General features: G+C 48.4%; 1 protein-coding gene across 1 annotated transcript in view; it reads left to right on the top strand.

The window, feature by feature from the left end:
- The window catches only part of ttn.2 (titin, tandem duplicate 2), a 201,248-nt gene extending 183,043 nt beyond the window's left edge, over positions 1-18,205 (top strand). Inside the window, 27 exon segments of the mRNA XM_054614804.1 lie at positions 12-314; positions 523-834; positions 1,031-1,321; positions 1,437-1,736; positions 2,129-2,270; positions 2,383-2,546; positions 2,690-2,992; positions 3,461-3,742; positions 3,898-4,491; positions 4,612-4,902; positions 5,045-5,344; positions 5,459-5,761; positions 5,901-6,203; positions 6,327-6,595; positions 6,690-7,005; positions 7,218-7,523; positions 7,633-7,932; positions 8,263-8,838; positions 9,094-9,399; positions 9,514-9,896; positions 10,140-10,350; positions 10,481-15,262; positions 15,265-15,627; positions 15,922-16,452; positions 16,557-16,666; positions 16,668-16,845; positions 17,913-18,205. Of these exon segments, the coding sequence (XP_054470779.1) occupies positions 12-314; positions 523-834; positions 1,031-1,321; positions 1,437-1,736; positions 2,129-2,270; positions 2,383-2,546; positions 2,690-2,992; positions 3,461-3,742; positions 3,898-4,491; positions 4,612-4,902; positions 5,045-5,344; positions 5,459-5,761; positions 5,901-6,203; positions 6,327-6,595; positions 6,690-7,005; positions 7,218-7,523; positions 7,633-7,932; positions 8,263-8,838; positions 9,094-9,399; positions 9,514-9,896; positions 10,140-10,350; positions 10,481-15,262; positions 15,265-15,627; positions 15,922-16,452; positions 16,557-16,666; positions 16,668-16,845; positions 17,913-18,205 (12,812 nt within the window).
- Positions 18,206-19,141: the final 936 nt, after the last annotated feature.

The raw sequence follows: 19,141 nt of genomic DNA, 5'->3' as shown, positions 1-19,141 counted from the left end.
CTTTTCCACAGTTGCTCCGAGTCCTCCAACTCGTCCAGATGTGGTATCTGTGTCCGCTAACGCCATCAGCATCAAATGGGACTTGCCTTATGACGACGGTGGCAGCAAGGTGACGGGCTACTGGATCGAGAAGAAGGAGAGAAACACCATCCTGTGGGTGAGGGAGAACAAGCTGCCCTGCCCGGAGTGCCATTACAAGGTGACCAGCCTCATCGAGGGCCTTGAGTACCAGTTCAGGGTGTACGCCATGAACATCTCCGGATTCAGCAAGGCCAGCGAGGCTTCCAGACCAGTGGTGGCGCTCAATCCTGTTGGTGAGGGAAACATTCATGTCTTGAATACGTGTACTTATAACACCATGATAACTAATCTACAAAACTATTTGGTCGACCAAGGCCCTAACAATTGGTTAGTAAATCCATCTGATAATCAGTCTTTGCTCCACTAAAACTATTAAATCAGTTCATTAAACCTTAATGAAGCCTGAGTTACAGTTTTAAAATAAACTTCTCCCCCGATCAGATCCTCCTGGTAAACCCGAGTTGACGGACATCACCCGTTCCTCCGTGTCCTTGTGCTGGACCGTGCCGTTCAATGACGGCGGCAGCAAGATCGTTGGTTACGTGGTTGAGAGGAAAGTCTACAGCACAGATGAGTGGGATGACAACCGCTGGCTCAAGTGCAACTACACCACCATCAGCGAGAACTACTTCACCGTTACCAACCTGGGAGAGGGGGAGACATTCGAGTACCGCGTCATTGCTAAGAATGCCACCGGCGTTCACAGTGCACCCTCAGAGGTCATCGGACCGGTCACATGCAAGGATGAATACTGTGAGTTAAAGTGTTACATAGTTATAAAGTCATTACAATGTTTCTTATTCATTGTCAGTTTAGATTCAGAGCTCATGGAAAAGCTGAAACCTCACTACGGTTTTTATCATATAGGCTTCTTTCCTCCTCTGTGACACATAAAATATAATCTAGAGATTAACCCTCTGAACCCCACATCATCTCTTCTTTACCGCAGCTCCTCCAAAAGCTGAGCTTGACAGCAAGCTGGTGGGTGAGACCGTCACAGTCCACGCCGGCTCAGACCTGGTCCTGGACGGCGCTGTGGGTGGTAAACCCGAGCCTACAGTGTACTGGTCGAAGGGCGACAAGATTTTGGAGCTTGGGGAGAAATACTCGCTGACCTACACCGCCACCAGAGCAATGGCGGTTATCAAGAGCTGCAACAGATACGACACAGGCAGATACATCCTGACCGTCAAGAACGCCAGCGGAATCAAGACCGCCGCCGTCAGCGTTAAAGTTCTGGGTGAGCAGCGGAGAAACAACATTAGTTCAACTGTAATCACGAGGCTCTAAAGTATAAATTGACTTTGAACTCTAATAACAAAACAATTAGTAAAGTAACCCTTTCTGTCTTTCAGACACTCCTGGAGCTCCGGCCGATAAGATCGCCATCAGCAGAGTGACGGAGGAGAAGTGCACGGTGTCGTGGAAGATTCCTCTGGAGGACGGTGGAGACACCGTCACCCATTACATCGTGGAGCGTCGCGAGACCAGCAGACTCAACTGGGTCATCATGGAGACCGAGTGCAAGCAGCTGTCCTGCGTCAGCTCCAGGCTGATCAAGCACAACGAGTACGTCTTCAGAGTCAGAGGAGTCAACAAGTTTGGGCCTGGAGTTCCTCTGGAGTCCGAACCAGTCATCGCCAGGAATGCTTACAGTAAGCTGCAGCACAGTGGAGATTATAAATTGAAATCCAATTAATGTTTCAGGCATACAGAGGACATGTTTTGGATGATTCTTGTTCAATTAGATCTTTTAATCTTGGATTTTTTAAATTACTAAATCAAGTGGAAAATTTTGACTGCTCAATGAAGTTGCACATTATGAGGTTTTAAAAAACAATATCCAGCAAAATAATATCCAGCAAAGTTTCAATGTTTTTAAATTATATCTGATTATGTGATTCAAAAATTATTTTTATTCTCACATATTAATGCCAAACCACGATATGCAAACATTAATTTCCTGTTCCGGTGTAGAATTAGGCATCATATAACAGGATTTATATTTGTTCCTGTGACTCTGACCTGTCCCAAACATCTTCTTCAGCCTTCGCGTCCCAGCCAGGCACTCCGGAAGCTACCGCCGTGGGTAAAGAGCATGTCGTCATCGAGTGGCTGAAGCCCGAGAGCGACGGAGGCAGCGAGATCAAAACCTACATAGTGGACAAACGAGAGATGAGCAGCACCAGGTGGGACAACTACTGAAGAACTTTAAGGACAGATTTTATTTTTCACACATGTATTTCATCTTAGCGTATCTCTCTTTCTCATGATACCCTTTTTGTTTCTTCTCTGGACCAGGTGGACTCGGGTGAATAAGAACTACACCATCTACGACACCCGTCTGAAGATCACCGGCCTGCTGGAGGGAAGCGAGTACCAGTTCAGGGTGACGGCTGTCAACGCTGCCGGAGACAGCCAGCCGAGCGACGCCTCGCCATACATCCTCTGCAAAGAACCCACATGTAAGATTTCATACTCATTTATCTTTAAAAACAGGTGCAAAAGGTTAAAGATTTTAGAAATAAAAAATCTATTTTAAATTCTCTTTAGACTTATGTTGGGACAAGTAGATATACAACATTTGTTTATCCTTGTCTACTCTCAGATACCCCAGCTCCTCCATCAACGCCTCGTATCACTGACACAACCAAGCACAGCATCAGCATGACCTGGACCAGGCCCATGTACGATGGCGGCTCGGACGTCAGCGGCTACGTGGTGGAGATCCTGGAGGAGGGCGTCGAGCAGTGGTACCGCGCCACCGCCAAAGCCCTCAAGACCACTGAGTTTGTTGCCGGCGGCCTTGCAGCCAACAAGAAGTACAGATTCAGAGTAGCTGCCATCAACAGCAAAGGCACCGGGGAGTTCAGTGAACCTAGCGCTGAGGTGGAGCCGCTGGAGAAAATCGGTGAGTTAGTGAAGATTAATGTCAGAAAATAATTACTAATTAGGTAAAATTATTAATTGGGTAAAATAAATTACCTTAATCCACACACCACTGAAGATTTGACACATTTATCGTGGCAGAAGTTTGAGAAAGCAAACTTTAGTAAGACAAAACGTTTTCACTCCTGTGTTAACGACTATTTTAATAAATCTGTGAAATGATGTGCAAAAAACACAAATATACTACATCTATTTGTTAGCAAATTATGTAAATTAAAACTCACCTGGAAAAAAACAAAAAAATGTTAGTCCTATGTAGGTATGGTGCACTTCAGTCTCTTGTGGTCAAGTATTACAGCACTTAGTAATAAATGCATGTAAAGCATTGTGTTTTCCAAACAAGGGAATGATGACGGACCTTTATCAGTGTCATATATCAGCTTGTTACATAATTATTGGACCCTCACCTCACTATTTACCAATTGCTCAGAAATGCCCGACCTTGAGCTTGCCGACGACCTGAAGAAGACGGTGTGTCTGCGTGCCGGAGGAACCCTGCGTCTGGTCGTATTCGTAACTGGCCGACCAGCACCAGTGGTGGCCTGGAGGAAGACGGGTGTGGAGCTGCAGAGCCGTGGCTACATCGAGACCACCGATAGCTTCACTGCACTGACGGTGGAGAAGATCAATCGCTACGACTCCGGAAAATATTATGTGGAGGCAGAGAACCCGTCTGGCAAGAAGACTGCCACCATTCTGGTCAAAGTCTACGGTAAGTCATCCCAAGTCTCCTCAGATACCAAATATTACGGTGTATAAAGAGGTGCACATAAAGGAAGAAAAAATATTTTACTTTTCTTTGGACAGAGTTTGCAGCTTTAGTTGGCTTTTTCTTGTAAAACACACCAATATCTTCTCTTCCTGCAGACACTCCTGGTCCTCCAGGCTCTGTGAATGTGAAGGACTACACCAAGGAGTCTGTTGTGATCACCTGGGACGTCCCGAGCATTGACGGCGGCGCTCACGTCAGCAACTACATCATAGAGAAGCGTGACGCCAACATGAAGTCATACAAGACTATCACCACTGAATGCAGGAAGACCCTGTTCAGGATCACTGGTCTGGAGCAGGGAGTACACTACTTCTTCAGAGTCCTGCCAGAGAACATCTACGGCGTTGGCGAGCCTTGTGAGACATCCGAGGCTGTGATGGTTTGTGAGGTGCCGTCAGTACCTATGGACCTCCAGGTTGTCGATGTCACCAAGTCCTCCGTCACACTGCACTGGTTGAAGCCGCTGCACGACGGCGGCAGCAGGCTCACAGGCTTTGTCATGGAAGCCTGCAAGGTGGGGACGGACAGATGGAGTGTTGTGGCAACGGTCAGGGCCTCAGTGTCCACGCACACCATCCAGTCTCTGACAGAGAACGACCAGTACCTTTTCAGGGTTCGGGCCACCAACAGCAGGGGATCCAGCGAGCCTATGGACACCGTCACTCCTGTCGTCATCCAGGACATCAAGGGTAAGAAGATATAATAACAAATCCACAAATCATCAAACAAACACTAATTTATGTCAGAAAAGCTCCACAGAAATCATTCAATACATAATAAATATATAACATACCTCCTGTGCCTTCCAGTAATGCCCAAGATCGACTTGACCAGCATCCCTCAGAAGATCGTCAATGTGCACCGCGGCAAACCCATCGACCTCAACATCCCCATCAAGGCCAGGCCGCAACCGGTCTGCTCCTGGTTCTTCGGCGGCGTCAAACTGAAGGACAGCCTGGACCGCATCAAGATCGACAGCAATGGAAAATACACCCACCTCGTCATCCGCGAGACCACCATCAACGACACAGGAAACTACTCGCTTGAGGTGAAGAACGCTGTCGGCATGGCAACTGAGGTCATCAAGGTCATCATTCTTGGTAAGTAGACTTTCTGTTAAAGTGCAAATTTACAGATTGGAGACCCGCTTGTTGTAACCATATAGATGATTTACTAAATCAAGTAAAATGAAAATGTGTTGCAAATAAGATTCTGACCAGCTGTCTTCTTGTGTCCGTCCAGACAAACCAGGCCTCCCAGTCGGTCCCGTGAAAATCGAGGAGAATGACGGCGTGTCAGTAACAATCAGCTGGGAACCTCCAGAGAAGGATGGTGGTGCCAACGTCAGCGGCTACGTAGTGGAGCAGCGCGATGCCCACCGGCCAGGCTGGATCACCATCTCAGAGTCGGTGACCCGACCATGCTTCAAGTTCACCAGACTTACCGAGGGAACCGAGTACGTGTTCCGCGTTGCAGCCATGAACCGCTTCGGTGTTGGCAGCTTCCTGCAGTCTGAAGTGGTGGAGTGCAAGAGTGCTAAGAGTGAGTTATCCTTTCATCAAAAGTTTACTCCCCCTGTCCTCTATGTGTTCTCTCATGTATGATTTTAAGTGAATCCCTTTTATTAATTTGTGCCCATCTATTTTTCCTGTGTAGCCATCCCTGGACCTCCAAGCAGGCCAGAGGTGCTTGATGTCACCCACGAGGGCATGACCCTGACCTGGCAAGCACCCGAGGACAATGGTGGCTCCACCATTGCAGGCTACATAATTGAGCGCAAAGAGGCTCGCTCCGAAAGGTGGATGAAGATCAACAAGAACCCCGTCACCATGACCAGGTACCGCTCCTCTGGCCTGATAGAGAGCCTGGAGTATGAACATCGTATCACCGCCATTAACTCCAGAGGAGCTGGCAAACCCAGCGAGAGCTCAGCCATCACCGTCGCCATGGATCCCATCGGTACGTGTCGTACAACTTATTGTTATTGCCGGGCTTCTGTAATGACATGTGATGGGCTTCATCCATTCTATTTTGAATTAATTTTACAAGTGTGGAGGAATGGAGAATATTTATCAGGAGTCACTGTATTTTTGAACAGAGCCTCCAGGTCCTCCAGTTCAGCCCACCGTCACCGACACCACCAGGACTTCAGTCACTCTGGCCTGGCTGCCACCTGAAGAAGTGGGTGGTTCTGTCATCACGGGTTACTTCATCGAGATGCAGAAGGTGGACCAGGTGGAATGGACACTGTGCAACACAACGCCCACCAAGATGTGCGAGTACACGCTCACCCACATGCCCCAGGGCGCCGAGTACAAGTTCAGGGTAATCGCCTGCAACGCTGGTGGTACTGGAGAGCCCGCTGAGATTCCTGGAGTGGTTAAAGTCCAGGAGATGCTTGGTAAAAATCCACAATTTACAGTTTAATTCTACAGTCAAATACCTGTCACACTGTTACTTTCTTTTTAAATGATTTAAAATGCAGATATTTAATTGACAAAAATTGAATCTGTGTCTTGTTCAGGTCATCCCGACTACGAGCTCGATCATAAATACGAGGAGGGCTACGTGGTGCGGCAGGGCGGCGTCGTCCATCTGTCTGTGCCCATCAAGGGTAAACCCATCCCTACATGCAAGTGGACCAAGGACGGCCGTGATATCTCCCACCGGGCCATGATCGCCACCCATGATGACATCACCGAATTGGTCATCAAAGAGGCTCACAAAGACGACACTGGTACCTACGACCTGGTGCTAGAGAACAAATGTGGCCGGAAGGCCGTGTACATCAAGGTGAGCTGCTCATCTTGAAAATAAATGTACTTCATAACTAACATTCTTAAATATATTTTGTTGGAACGTAATTTTCTGTATATCTCCGCTCCAGGTGAAGGTGATCGGTCGCCCTGACATCCCAGAAGGCCCACTGGAGTTTGATGACATTCAGGCAAGATCGGTCCGGGTCAGCTGGAGGCCACCTTCAGATGATGGCGGCTCCGACATTCTGGGATACATCGTGGAGAGGCGGGAGGTTCCCAAGGCCGCCTGGTGTACAGTGGACTCCCGGGTAACCGAGAACTCTCTGGTGGTGAAGGGCCTGAAGGAGAATGTGCAGTACCACTTCAAGATTTCTGCCGAGAACCAGTTTGGCATCAGCAGATCTCTCAAGTCTGATGAGGCTGTTACACCGAAAACACCACTTTGTGAGTTTTGTTTTGCGATTGTTTCGGAACGTCTAATGCCTTCTGGTGTCAAAAGTTGCATTGTGTACATAATCAGCATTGTGTGCCATAATAAGTAAATAGATTGTTTTCTGATTAGATATACACGCTGAACACAATATATAACTGTAATTCAGATGTCAATAGGTGTTGTTGAAAATATTGATAGCGCTAACAACTTGCTTCACCTCCAGGCCCACCAGAACCTCCAAGCAACCCACCAGAGATCATGGACGTGACCAAGACCACGGTGTCATTGTCCTGGGCCCGGCCCAGGGACGATGGAGGCTCTCGCGTCACAGGATACTACGTGGAAAGGAGAGAGGTGTCGACGGAGAAGTGGGTCCGACACAACAAGACTCACATCACCACTACCATGTACAATGTCACGGGTCTGATCCCCGATGCAGAGTACATGTTCAGAGTGGTGGCTCAGAACGACATTGGGCAGAGCGAGTCTGGTCCTGCTTCAGAGTCCGTGGTCTGCAAAGATCCATTTGGTAAGTTAACATTACAAATAAATAAGTAGTTTAAGTAGACAAGGAATGGAAAAACAAAGATAGAAATAAGAGGAACTTGATTAATCTCCTCCTGTCTGTCTCCTTGTAGACAAACCCAGCCAACCAGGAGAGATCGACATCATCTCCATCACCAAAGACTGCATCACCATCCACTGGCTCAGGCCAGAGCATGACGGCGGAAAGGAGATTCTGGGCTACTGGATTGAGTTCAGGCAGGCGGGAGAAAGTGCCTGGAAGAAATGCATCAAGGAGCGCTCCAAAGATCGTCAGTTCACAATGGGCGGTTTGATGGAGGCCACCGAGTACGAGTTCAGAATCTTTGCTGAGAACGAGACTGGACTCAGCCGACCTCGCCGCACACCCATGGGCATCAAGACCAAACTGAGCGGTGAGCTGCTGCAGAATTCTGATCTCATTAAACAGGACGGCCTGGTCAGAAAGGCACTTATCTGATATTTCTTTAAAATACATATTTAGTTAGTGGAACCAAAATGTTGCAATCATTGTATTCGCTCACAGGAGCAGAGCATATCTCAACCTCCGTCCTACAAAGTTAATAAAGTTAAATAAACAAAATATTTGTATTTGACGGTCAAGTTTTTTGTGCATGTCTGCATACTTTATATACAGTAAGCATCAGGATTGCAAGAAATAAACAGCAAAAAGTAAACAGCTGAAAAAATATGATTTAAATCAAACCTTGCTGATGTTTCTACAGTTGGTGAGACTCCAGCTTTGAAGGAAGAGATCCAGGACGTAACCACCAAGCTTGGCGAGTCTGGCACTCTCACCTGTGGCATCATTGGCAGACCACTACCTGAGATCAAATGGTACCGCTACGGCAAGGAACTGATCCAGAGCCGCAAGTACAAGATGAGCTCAGATGGCCGTAACCACTCCCTCAGCATCCTGACGGACGAGCAGGAAGATGAGGGCCTGTACACCTGCAGGGCCATCAACGAAGCCGGAGAGATCGAGACCAGTGGCAAACTGCGACTGCAGGCGGCGCCCCAGTTCCACCCGGGCTTCCCTCTCAAGGAGAAGTATTTCGCCGGGGCTGGCACCAGCCTCCGCCTCCATGTTGTCTACATTGGACGTCCCATCCCCAAGATCATGTGGTTCTATGATAAGAAGCCCCTGAACGCTTCAGAGAATGTTATTATTGAAAACACTGAAAGCTACACCCACCTGGTGGTGAGGAACGTCCAGAGGAAGAGCAACGCTGGCCGCTACAAGGTGCAGCTCAGCAACGTGTACGGAACCATCGACACTTCGCTCCGCGTTGAAATCCAAGGTAACACAAGACTTCTGGGAACAGGAAATATAACAAAACTCTTTCAAAGAATATAGCCTTCAAGTGAAGACATCTGTATTATCTTTAAATTTCAAATGAAAATCAAAAAATGTTTCACACTAACTTGCAGATTGCACAGTAAAGGGTTCACTTGTTAAGTATTCTTAGTCATAAACATATGAATTACAATTAACTATAACTAAATCTATGTTTTTGAATAAAAACAACCTTTAACGATCGTTTTATTTTCTCCAGATAAACCATGCATCCCTGAGGGCCCTGTTGTTGTTGACGCCCTGCTGAAGAGCTCAATGGTCATTAGCTGGAAGGCCCCCAAGGACGACGGAGGCTCCATGATCACCAACTACATTGTGGAGAAACGTGAGGCCAAAGAAGGCGAGCAGTGGCACCTGGTGTCCTCCTCGGTTTCTGGCACCACATGCCGCATCCCCAACTTGATAGAGAGTGCTGGCTACTACTTCAGAGTCTCTGCCCAGAACCAATACGGAGTCAGTGAGTCTCTGGAGATCCCATCGGTGGTCATCGTTAAGAGTCCATTTGGTGAGTCCATGCATCTTTTGTTTGCCAGTTTGGGCTTCTGTGGCTACATTGCAGAGAGTCACAACTAACTTTACATGTAGAGCACTACAGTAACATTCACTGTTTATTTCTCAGAAAAACCTGGCATCCCACAACAGCCCTTCATCATCAGCTCTGCCAAGGACTCATGTGTTGTCTGCTGGAAGCCTCCAAGCAGTGATGGTGGAGCTAAAATCTCCAGCTACTACCTGGAAAAACGTGAGAAGAAGCAGAACAAGTGGATGTCAGTAACCAGCAAGAAGATGCTGGAGACCAGCTATGAGGTCACAGGCCTGATTGAGGGCTTCGAGTATGAGTTCCGCGTCAAGTGTGAGAACTTGGGTGGTGAAAGCGACTGGAGTGAAATCTCAGCGCCGATCATTCCCAAGTCCGACCAGTCTCCCCGTGCTCCAGCGTTCAGGGAGGAGATCAGGGACATGACCGTCAAATACCAAGCCAATGCAACCTTTGTCACCAAGGTACTTTATTTTAACTGTATTTCAATTGCTTTCAAGAATTGAAATGCTATGTCCACATTTATGAAGGTCTAGATGTGTTAAAACTAGAAATGATAATAGTGTAATGGTTTATAAAAGGGACATCCAGAGTCATTAAGAAGTTTGATATATGTTTCACTCAATCAGTCCAATCGATTAGCACAAGTCTATGTTTTGAGTTATTGTTTCAGTAATTAACTTAAATATTTTTCCCATGACCACCAGGTGGTGGGATATCCCAGACCCTTGGTGAAGTGGTACCGCAGTGGAAAAGAGATCGAGGCAGATGGAACCAAGATTAAAGCCCAGGAGTTCAAGGGAGGCTACTACCAGCTGGTCATCACTGCCGCTGAGGAGAGCGATGCCACAGTTTACCAAGTCAGAGCAACCAACTCCTCAGGATCCATCTCTACAACAGCCAACCTGGAGGTGGAAGGTAATGACATAATTTTGGTATTGCAAAAATAAAAAAAAATTCATGATTTATAGAAGTCATTATTTGCATCCTCTGCAAGTGTAATTCCTTAAATTGATTAATATTAATAAATATCGATATTTAATTCCAGTTCCTGCTAAGATCCACCTGCCTAAGGAGCTCCAGGGAATGGGAGCAGTCCATGCTGTCCGTGGTGATCACATCACCATCAAGATTCCCATCTCTGGCAAGCCCGAGCCAGCAATCACTTGGCAGAAGGGACAGGAGATCCTCTCCAACTCTCTTTATCACCAAGTCATCACCACCAGGTCTTTCACATCGCTAGTGTTCCAGAAGGGCATGGAGAGGAAGGATACCGGCTACTACATTATAACAGCAAAGAACAGGTTTGGAACGGACAAGCAAACCATTGAAGTGAACGTGGCTGACATACCTGAAGCTCCAAAGGGTCTGGTTGTCAGCGACATCTCTCGTGACTCCATCACCTTGACCTGGGAGCCACCTGCCAATGATGGTGGAAGCAACATCATTAACTACATTGTGGAGAAGTGTCCCACCACAGCTGACAGGTGGATCCGTGCTGGACAGACCACTGACTGCAGCATCACCATCATTAACATATTCGGAAAGACCAAGTACCAGTTCCGGGTCATCGCTGAAAACGGGTTTGGCCTGAGCCCTCCTTCTCAGCCAACAGAGCCCATCACCACGAAGGAAGACAAGTCTGTGATTCGGAACTACGATGAAGAAGTGGATGAAACCAGAGAGATCACCAAGGAGGAAGCTCTGTTCTACAAGGTGAAGGAGCTGTCCTCCAAGTACGTCATCTCTGAGGAACTTGCTCGCTGCCAGTTTGGAGCGGTCCACCGCTGCACAGAGATTGCCACAAAGAAAACCTTCATGGCCAAGTTTATCAAGGTCAAAGGAACTGACCGTGAGTTGGTTCTCAGAGAAATTGAAGCCCTCAACTTAGCAAGGCACATGAATGTCATCTACCTCCACGAATGCTTTGAAAGCATGGAGGAGATCATCCTGATCTTTGAATTCTTGTCTGGAGTTGACATCTTTGAGCGCCTTGGCACCAGCAACTTTGAGCTTACAGAGCAGGAGATTGTCCGCTACCTGAGACAAGTCTGCTCTGCCCTCAAGTTCATGCATAGCCACAACTTCGGCCACTTTGATATCCGCCCAGACAACATTGTCTACACCACAAGGAAAAGCACCACAATAAAGATTATTGATATGGGCCAGGCCAGGCTGCTGGTGCCGGGAGAAAACATCAGAATGTTGTTCTCAGCTCCAGAGTACTGCGCCCCCGAGATCCACCGTCACGACCTGGTCACGACAGCCACTGATATGTGGTCTGTCGGTGTGATGGCCTACGTTTTGCTCAGTGGCCTTAATCCGTTTGGTGCAGAGTCCATTACACAGATGATTGAGAACATCTCCAACTGTGAATACATCTTTGACAGTGAAGCATTTAAGGACATCAGCCTGGAGGCTATGGACTTTGTCGACAGACTTCTGGTTAAAGACAGGAAGCTCCGTATGACAGCACATGAGGCCCTGGAGCACCCATGGCTCAAGATGAAGATTGAGCATATCAGCAACAAGGTCATTAGGACATTGAGACACAGAAGGTACTACCAGTCTCTGGTAAAGAGGACAGACACCATTGTATCTGTAGCTCGTGTGGCCTACGGCGGCGCCTTCAAGAACCAGAGAGGATTGGCCGTGGGCAAAGTGAAGATTGGAACTGAGTACCATGGCCTTCGCACTGGCCCAGTCATGCATGGCTCCGCTGAAGAAGGCGGCCATGTCAGATTCACCTGTAGCATCACCAACTACGACAAGAGTACTCAGGTGTCATGGTACCACGGTAACCGTCAGCTACACGCAAGCACCAAGTATGAGATTACTTACAGTAATGGTTTTGCCAGCATCTATGTGAAGGACATTGAAGAGAGTGATGATGGCGTGTACAGATGCAAGGTGGTGAGTGATGAAGGAGAGGACAGTGCTTATGGAGAGCTCTTTGTGGAGACTGTGAGGAGCATCAGAGAGCACTACATCAGCCGCTCCATCAAGAAGCTGAGGAGGAGAGTTGACAGGACTAAACTCCTGCAGAGGCCACCAGAGTTCACTTTGCCTCTCTACAATCGCTCTGCCTACATTGGCGAAGATGTTCGCTTCGGTGTCACTATCACTGTGCACCCAGAGCCTCACGTAACATGGCTGAAGAACGGGGAGAGAATCAAGCCAGGTGAAGATGACAGCAAGTACACGTTCATCAGTGATAAGGGTCTGTACCAGTTGATGATCCACAACCTGAGTTTAGACGATGATGCAGAGTACACTGTCATGGCCCACAACAAGTTTGGAGAAGACAGCTGCAAAGCCCGTCTCACTGTGACACCTCATCCTGTAACGGAGGAAACCATGAGGCCAATGTTCAAACGTCTGCTGGCTAATGTCGATTGTGTCGAGGGACACAGCGTCCGCTTCGAGCTCAGAGTCTCAGGAAGCCCAACTCCTACTCTGAAATGGCAGAAGGACGGCCATACACTACAGTTCGGTCACAAGGTTGTTGTCATACAGCAGGACGTTGACTACCATGTCTTGCACATCAGAGATACTCTGCTCGAGGACGCCGGTGTGTACAAGGTTACCGCAACCAACTCTGCTGGCTCTGCAAGCTGCCAGGCTACACTGAAGGTGGACCGCCTTACCTACACCAGGAGAGAGTACAAGAGCGAGGAGGAGAAATACAGACATGTACAGAAACAAATTGAAAAGACTAACAAGATGGCTCTGCAAATTGTTGCCACTGAGGAGCTCGTACCTTTCAACCCCACAGCCCAGGATGCACTCAAATTCGCTGCAGAGATGTACAAGCCTGCAGTGAGCACCAAGAATGTTGAGGGCGAGTTTGACATCTCAGTGGTGAAGTCTGAGACCAAGAAGCTGGAAGAGGAGAGGAGGATCTTCATGCCATATGAAATCCCTGAGCCAGTGGTCCATGATCCCAGAGCTCTGGATGAGGACAAAGCCATCAAAAAGTTTGTGCCTCTCTCTGACATGAAGTGGTACAGAAAACTGAGGGACCAGTATGAGGTTTCAGAGAAGATGGAGAGGATTGTGCAGAAGAGGCAGAGACGTATTCGCCTGTCCAGGTGGGAGCAGTTCTATGTCATGCCCCTCCCAAGAATCACAGACCAGTACAGGCCAAGATGGCGTATTCCAAAACTCACTCTGGATGACCTGGAGACTGTCAGGCCGGCCCGCCGCTCACCTTCTCCTGAATCCGAGGTCTCCTTCAGATCCAGAAGGAGATCTCTGGGAGACATTAGTGACGAGGAGCTGCTGATGCCTGTGGATGACTACCTTTCCATGAGGAGAACAGAGGAGGAGAAAATGATGCTGGAGGACGAACTGGAGCTGGGCTTCTCTGCCTCTCCTACCCGCAGTCCTGTCCGCATGGAGCGGCGTACCATGGAGCGGCGTACCATGGAACTGGAAGAGAGGGGTCAGGAGGTGAGGTACGAGGCTGTCGAGGTCGCTGAGACAAAGAAGAAACGCACCGTTTCTCAGTTCATGAGGAGGAGAAGGTCACTGTCTCCCACTTACATCGAGCTCATGCGCCCAGTCTCAGAGCTGATCAGACCGTCACGTTCCAGGCCGCCTGTAGAAGCAGAAGCAGAAGTTAAGGTCGTAGGGAGGAGGTCCCCCACCCCTGAGAGGACCCGTCCCCGCTCTCCCAGCCCCATCAGGTCTGTTGAGAGGTCATCCCGCTCCTCCTCCAGGTTTGAGCGGTCGGCCCGCTTTGACATCATGTCCCGCTACGAGGCCAGAAAGGCTGCCCTGAAGTCCGAGAGGAAATACCAGGTGGTTAGCCAGACACCTTTCAGCCTGGACCATGCGCCCCGCGTGACGGTCAGGATGCGCTCTCATCGCATACCGATTGGCCAAGACACCAAATTCACCCTGAACATCCAAAGCAAGCCGGAGGCCGAGGTCAAGTGGCTCCACAATGGAACTGCAATCTCTGAAAGCAGCGAAAAATACGTCTTCACCAACATGAGCGGCGTTTTGTCCATCGCTATTCTGGACTGCCAGGAGGAGGACAGTGGCACATACCGCTGTGTGTGCTCCAACTCCAAGGGAGAAGCTTCCGACTATGCCACCCTCGATGTGTCCGGTGGCGGCTACACCACCTTCTCCTCTCGCCGCAGGGATGAGGATGTTCCCAAAGGATATGTCCCTGAAGTCACTCGAATTGACCACTATCACACCAGCCACTTCAAAGCTGGCTATGCTTCCCAGACCCACCTCGAGGTGGAGGAGAGCAAGTCTAAGCTCACAGAGACACGTGAGGTTGTGACACGTGAAAGATATGCTGCCTCCTCTGAGAGGTTCTCCTCTGCTGAGAGGTATGATTCATCTATCAAGTATGCCTCTGCTGAATACCTGTCATCTGATTCCTCCTACTCATCGGAAAAGTTTTCTCTGTCTGGGAAACGCACCACTTCTGAAGCTAAAGTGAAGTCATCTTCTGCTGCTGTTGCTGAAGAATTTTCTGTCCACAAGGTGAAGCCTTCTGTTCCTGCCAAAATCCTCACCAAGCCCCAGTCTGTGACGGTTGCAGAGGGAGAATCAGCCAGATTCTCCTGTGATATCGATGGGGAGCCTGCACCAACTGTGACATGGATGCACGAGAGCAGAACCATCATCTCATCTCACCAAGTCCAGGTCATCACCACTCAGTACAAGTCCAGCATGGAGATCTCCTCTGTGATGGCCTCCGATGAGGGCAGTTACACGGTGGTGGTAGAGAACTCAGCAGGCAGGCAGGAGGCTCACTTCACCTTGACCATCCGCAGACCTGCTCCCAAACAGGAGGTCAAGGCTGTCAAATCCCCGAGCCATCTGTAAAGTCACCCACTCCCAGTGTGAAGTCACCAGAGCCTTCAGTCACATCACCTGCTCCCTCCATAACTTCCCCTGTGCCCAGCATCAAGTCCCCAGAGCCTTCAATCAAATCTCCAACTCCTAGCGTGAAGTCTCCTGAACCAAGCGTAACGTCTCCTGCTCCAAGTGTAAAGTCACCAACGCCGAGTGTGAAGTCGCCAACGCCAAGTGTCAAATCTCCTGAACCTGAGGGGGTTAAGTCACCACTGGGTATAAAATCTCCCGAACCCAGACACAAGTCACCACCACCGGTCAAGTCTCCAGAGAGAGTAAAGTCACCTGTACCTGAGGAAGTGAAATCACCTCGGGGTGTCAAATCCCCAGGACCTGCAGGAATCAAATCACCAATTGGTGTTAAATCCCCAGAACCTGCAGGAATCAAATCACCAATTGGTGTTAAATCCCCAGAACCTGCAGGAATCAAATCACCAATTGGTGTTAAATCTCCAGAACCTGCAGGAATCAAATCACCAATTGGTGTTAAATCTCCAGAACCTGCAGGAATCAAAACACCAAAAGGTGTCAAATCCCCAGAACCTGCAGGAATCAAAACGCCGATAGGTGTCAGATCACCAGAACCTGCAGGAATCAAATCACCAAGAGGAATCAAGTCCCCAGAACCTGCAGGAATCAAATCACCAAGAGGAATCAAGTCCCCAGAACCTTTAGGCATCAAATCACCAAGGGCCTTGAAGTCACCCGAACCCGAGGGAATCAAATCACCCCCAAGAGTGAAGTCTCCTCCTCCCATCATGTCCCCCAAGAGGGTCATGTCTCCACCCACCGTCAAATCCCCAATCCCAAAACCTCCCAAAGTCCTGAGTCAGCTCACGGCAGAGGCCAGCGAGGGCTCGGTGAGGATGTCCTGTGTCTGCGAGAGCAGTGTCAGGGAGGTGGTGTGGTACGTCAACGGGAGGAGGCTCTCACAGAGCAGCCACTTTGAGACGCGCTACTCCGAGGGCTCCTGCAGCCTTCTGATCCACGATCTGGCAGACAGCGATCAGGGCGAGTACACCTGTGAGATGACATCAGAGGGGGGAGTCTCAAAATCCTCCTTCTCCTTCAGCGGACAGGTGTTCCAGTCCATTCGCATTAAGATAACCGCCTACCGTGAGCAGCAACTGGCACTTAAAGGTGAGCACCTGACTCAAGTATCCAAGCAGATTAAATCAAATGTCATTCTGGGTAAAGAATGACCTGGAGATTAACTTATTTCTTGTTTCCGTCTGTAGCATCAGGATCAATGACGATGAGCCACAAGGAGTCGTTGTCCTCCATGAGCTCATCCATGATGATGAAGAAGGAAATGCACACGATGGAGGAGTCGTCCTCCTTCCTCCTCCTCCTCCTCCGCTCAGCACGCCATGATGTCATCCATGATGGAGTCCAGCTCCATCAGCAGCATGGCAGCTGAGATGAAGTTTGAGACCATGTCCATGTCCAGCATGTCCTCCATGGCATCTGAGTCGTACGCCATGAGCACTGGCAGCTCCTCCCATATGGAGGGATCCTCGTTCAGAGCCATCGGTAAGATCGGTGATAAAAATCTGTTAAACAGATTTAAAAGTAGTTTAGTTACCTGAACTTTAATATTCAGGGAGAACAAAAGGCACTTCTTTTGAAAAAAATTGCTACAAACGTTAAACTTCCAAGGGATGCAAAACAAACCAAAGTTAATTCAGCAAGCTACTCCATTTTGGTGCTGTATTTTGAAAATCGAAATGCTCATCTGCATTTCTTACTCTCTGTTGTCAAATGCTGTGGCCAAAAGGTTTAGGGACGTTTTGAAGCCTCGAGTTCGGCAATTTAGCCGAGGCCATCTCCAACAACAAGTATACAGGAAGTGACCATATTAGGACTGAGGAGGAGTGACGTAGAGACGCCGTATACGTCTCTGGTGTCGACCTGTCAATCAGTGTGTAGCCCCGCCCTAAAGCATCCCCTGCTTTATGGTCTGTTTGACTCTAAATGGAGCATAATTTACTAAATGAACATCATGCTGTATTGAAGAAGACTTGAAACTAGAGATTGAGACCATAAACTCATGTTTACAATGTTTACTGAGGGAATAAATCAAGAGAGAAGTAGAGTCATTTTCTCATAGACTTCTATACAACCAGAGGAGTCGCCCCCTGGTGGACAGCAGAGAGAATGCAGCTTTAACACAGGAAGCTCTGACTTCTCTTTTAAGGACCAGGATGTTTACTGGTTGTGACTGACTCTCAACCAATCAGCTTGTTGTGCTAACATCACATGTTGCTAACGGCATACGGTTAAAAGTTTCCTGGTGGAACTCGTGCTTTTGCTCCACATTACGTATATCAACCTTCATGTTCTCTTTGTTCTCATGAAGACTTGGATTCACTCGGCAGAACCAGAGGTTGTCTCCTGGTTCATACAAGAATAATAAATCAATGTTGATTCTAATCTTAAAAATGATCTTTTTCTCTCATAAGATAATCATAAAGAACCGAACCGATAAGCCGAATCAATAAGTGTACTAGTATCAATACAATCCTAGCGATACTCGTCCCTTGTGGCCACTAATATCTTATTTTAAACTCCGATTGATGAACTCTCACTCTGGTCTCCAGGTTCTGCTCCGAGGATCGAGGCTCTGCCGGAGGACATCAGCATCGAGCCGGGTAAAGTCCTGACCGTCACCTGCGCCTTCTCCGGCGATGCCAAACACATCCAGTGGTCCCGCGGCGGCAGAACCATCCAGGTGACGGCCGGCGGACGCTTCCACATCGAGACCTCTGAAGACCTGACCACCCTCATCATCACCGGGGTGAAGGAGGAAGACGCTGGGAGCTACACCCTGAAGCTGTCCAACGATCTCGGATCGGACACAGCGACGGTTCACATTAGCATTCGATCAGTGTAGAAAAAACACAAACAAATCTAATACCCAAACTCCCCCTTTTCCCTACTTCCATGCCTTTTTATTTATTAATTTAACAAAATAATCTACGTGATAAAGATCTGGATTTCTGTTCTTGTAAATATGAACTATTTTTGTACCAATCTTGACATTAATTTATGCCAAACTAGACTCAAGTCTAACGTTGTTATAAAATGTGCCATATTGGATAACTATGACTTAGGATCTTTGATCCATTTTTCTGTGACATGTACATAATGTATATAGCCGAATTTAACGGTTATGGGAAATGTATGCATTGTTATTTATGACAATAATATTAACTGAAACTAAATGAAACTAAATGTGGTTTAACAGGAGAAAGTTCCACGAGGAACGAATACCCTGTTAAACGGAGAAACTAAACTCTGTGCCTCAACGACACGTTGAAGTCTAAAGATTGCCTCAACAGGTAGAGAGGCTCCCTGTTGACGTTACCTCAATCGGAGACAGAACTACGACGGCACCGCTGTCGCTTTGTAACGAGAGCGTGAGATCCCGAGTGCTGTTTGCATATACCCTCATGTAAGCAGGACGACCGGACCTCACACTCTGACTGATTACGTCATACCGCCATTTCAATGACACGCTCACAGTGCGAGCGGCCTGCACTCCCTGAGCATAAGTGTGTCTTTATTTTTGTTTTTGAGCTCTGCTTCTGGCAAAGCGACCGCTGGCTCGGCTCTCCAGTCGATACCATCCTCCTGGCCAATCACGGTGAATGAGAGTCCGTCCTTGTCGCTCGTTTTGCAGTGGCAGAGCCGTCTCTCGGAGGTCTGCAGTGTGTTTGTGTGTTAGTTTTTAGGATTCAGTCACGCTGGGCGCCGCCAAGCGGCCAAAAAACCAACCGACGCCGCGTAGGACGAGGAAGGAGAGACGCGTTGTGGGGGTCGCCCAGCA

The sequence above is a fragment of the Anoplopoma fimbria genome, chromosome 16 (assembly GCF_027596085.1).
Source record: "Anoplopoma fimbria isolate UVic2021 breed Golden Eagle Sablefish chromosome 16, Afim_UVic_2022, whole genome shotgun sequence".
Lineage (NCBI taxonomy): Eukaryota > Metazoa > Chordata > Actinopteri > Perciformes > Anoplopomatidae > Anoplopoma > Anoplopoma fimbria.
This window is presented reverse-complemented; position numbering and strand designations above follow the sequence as displayed.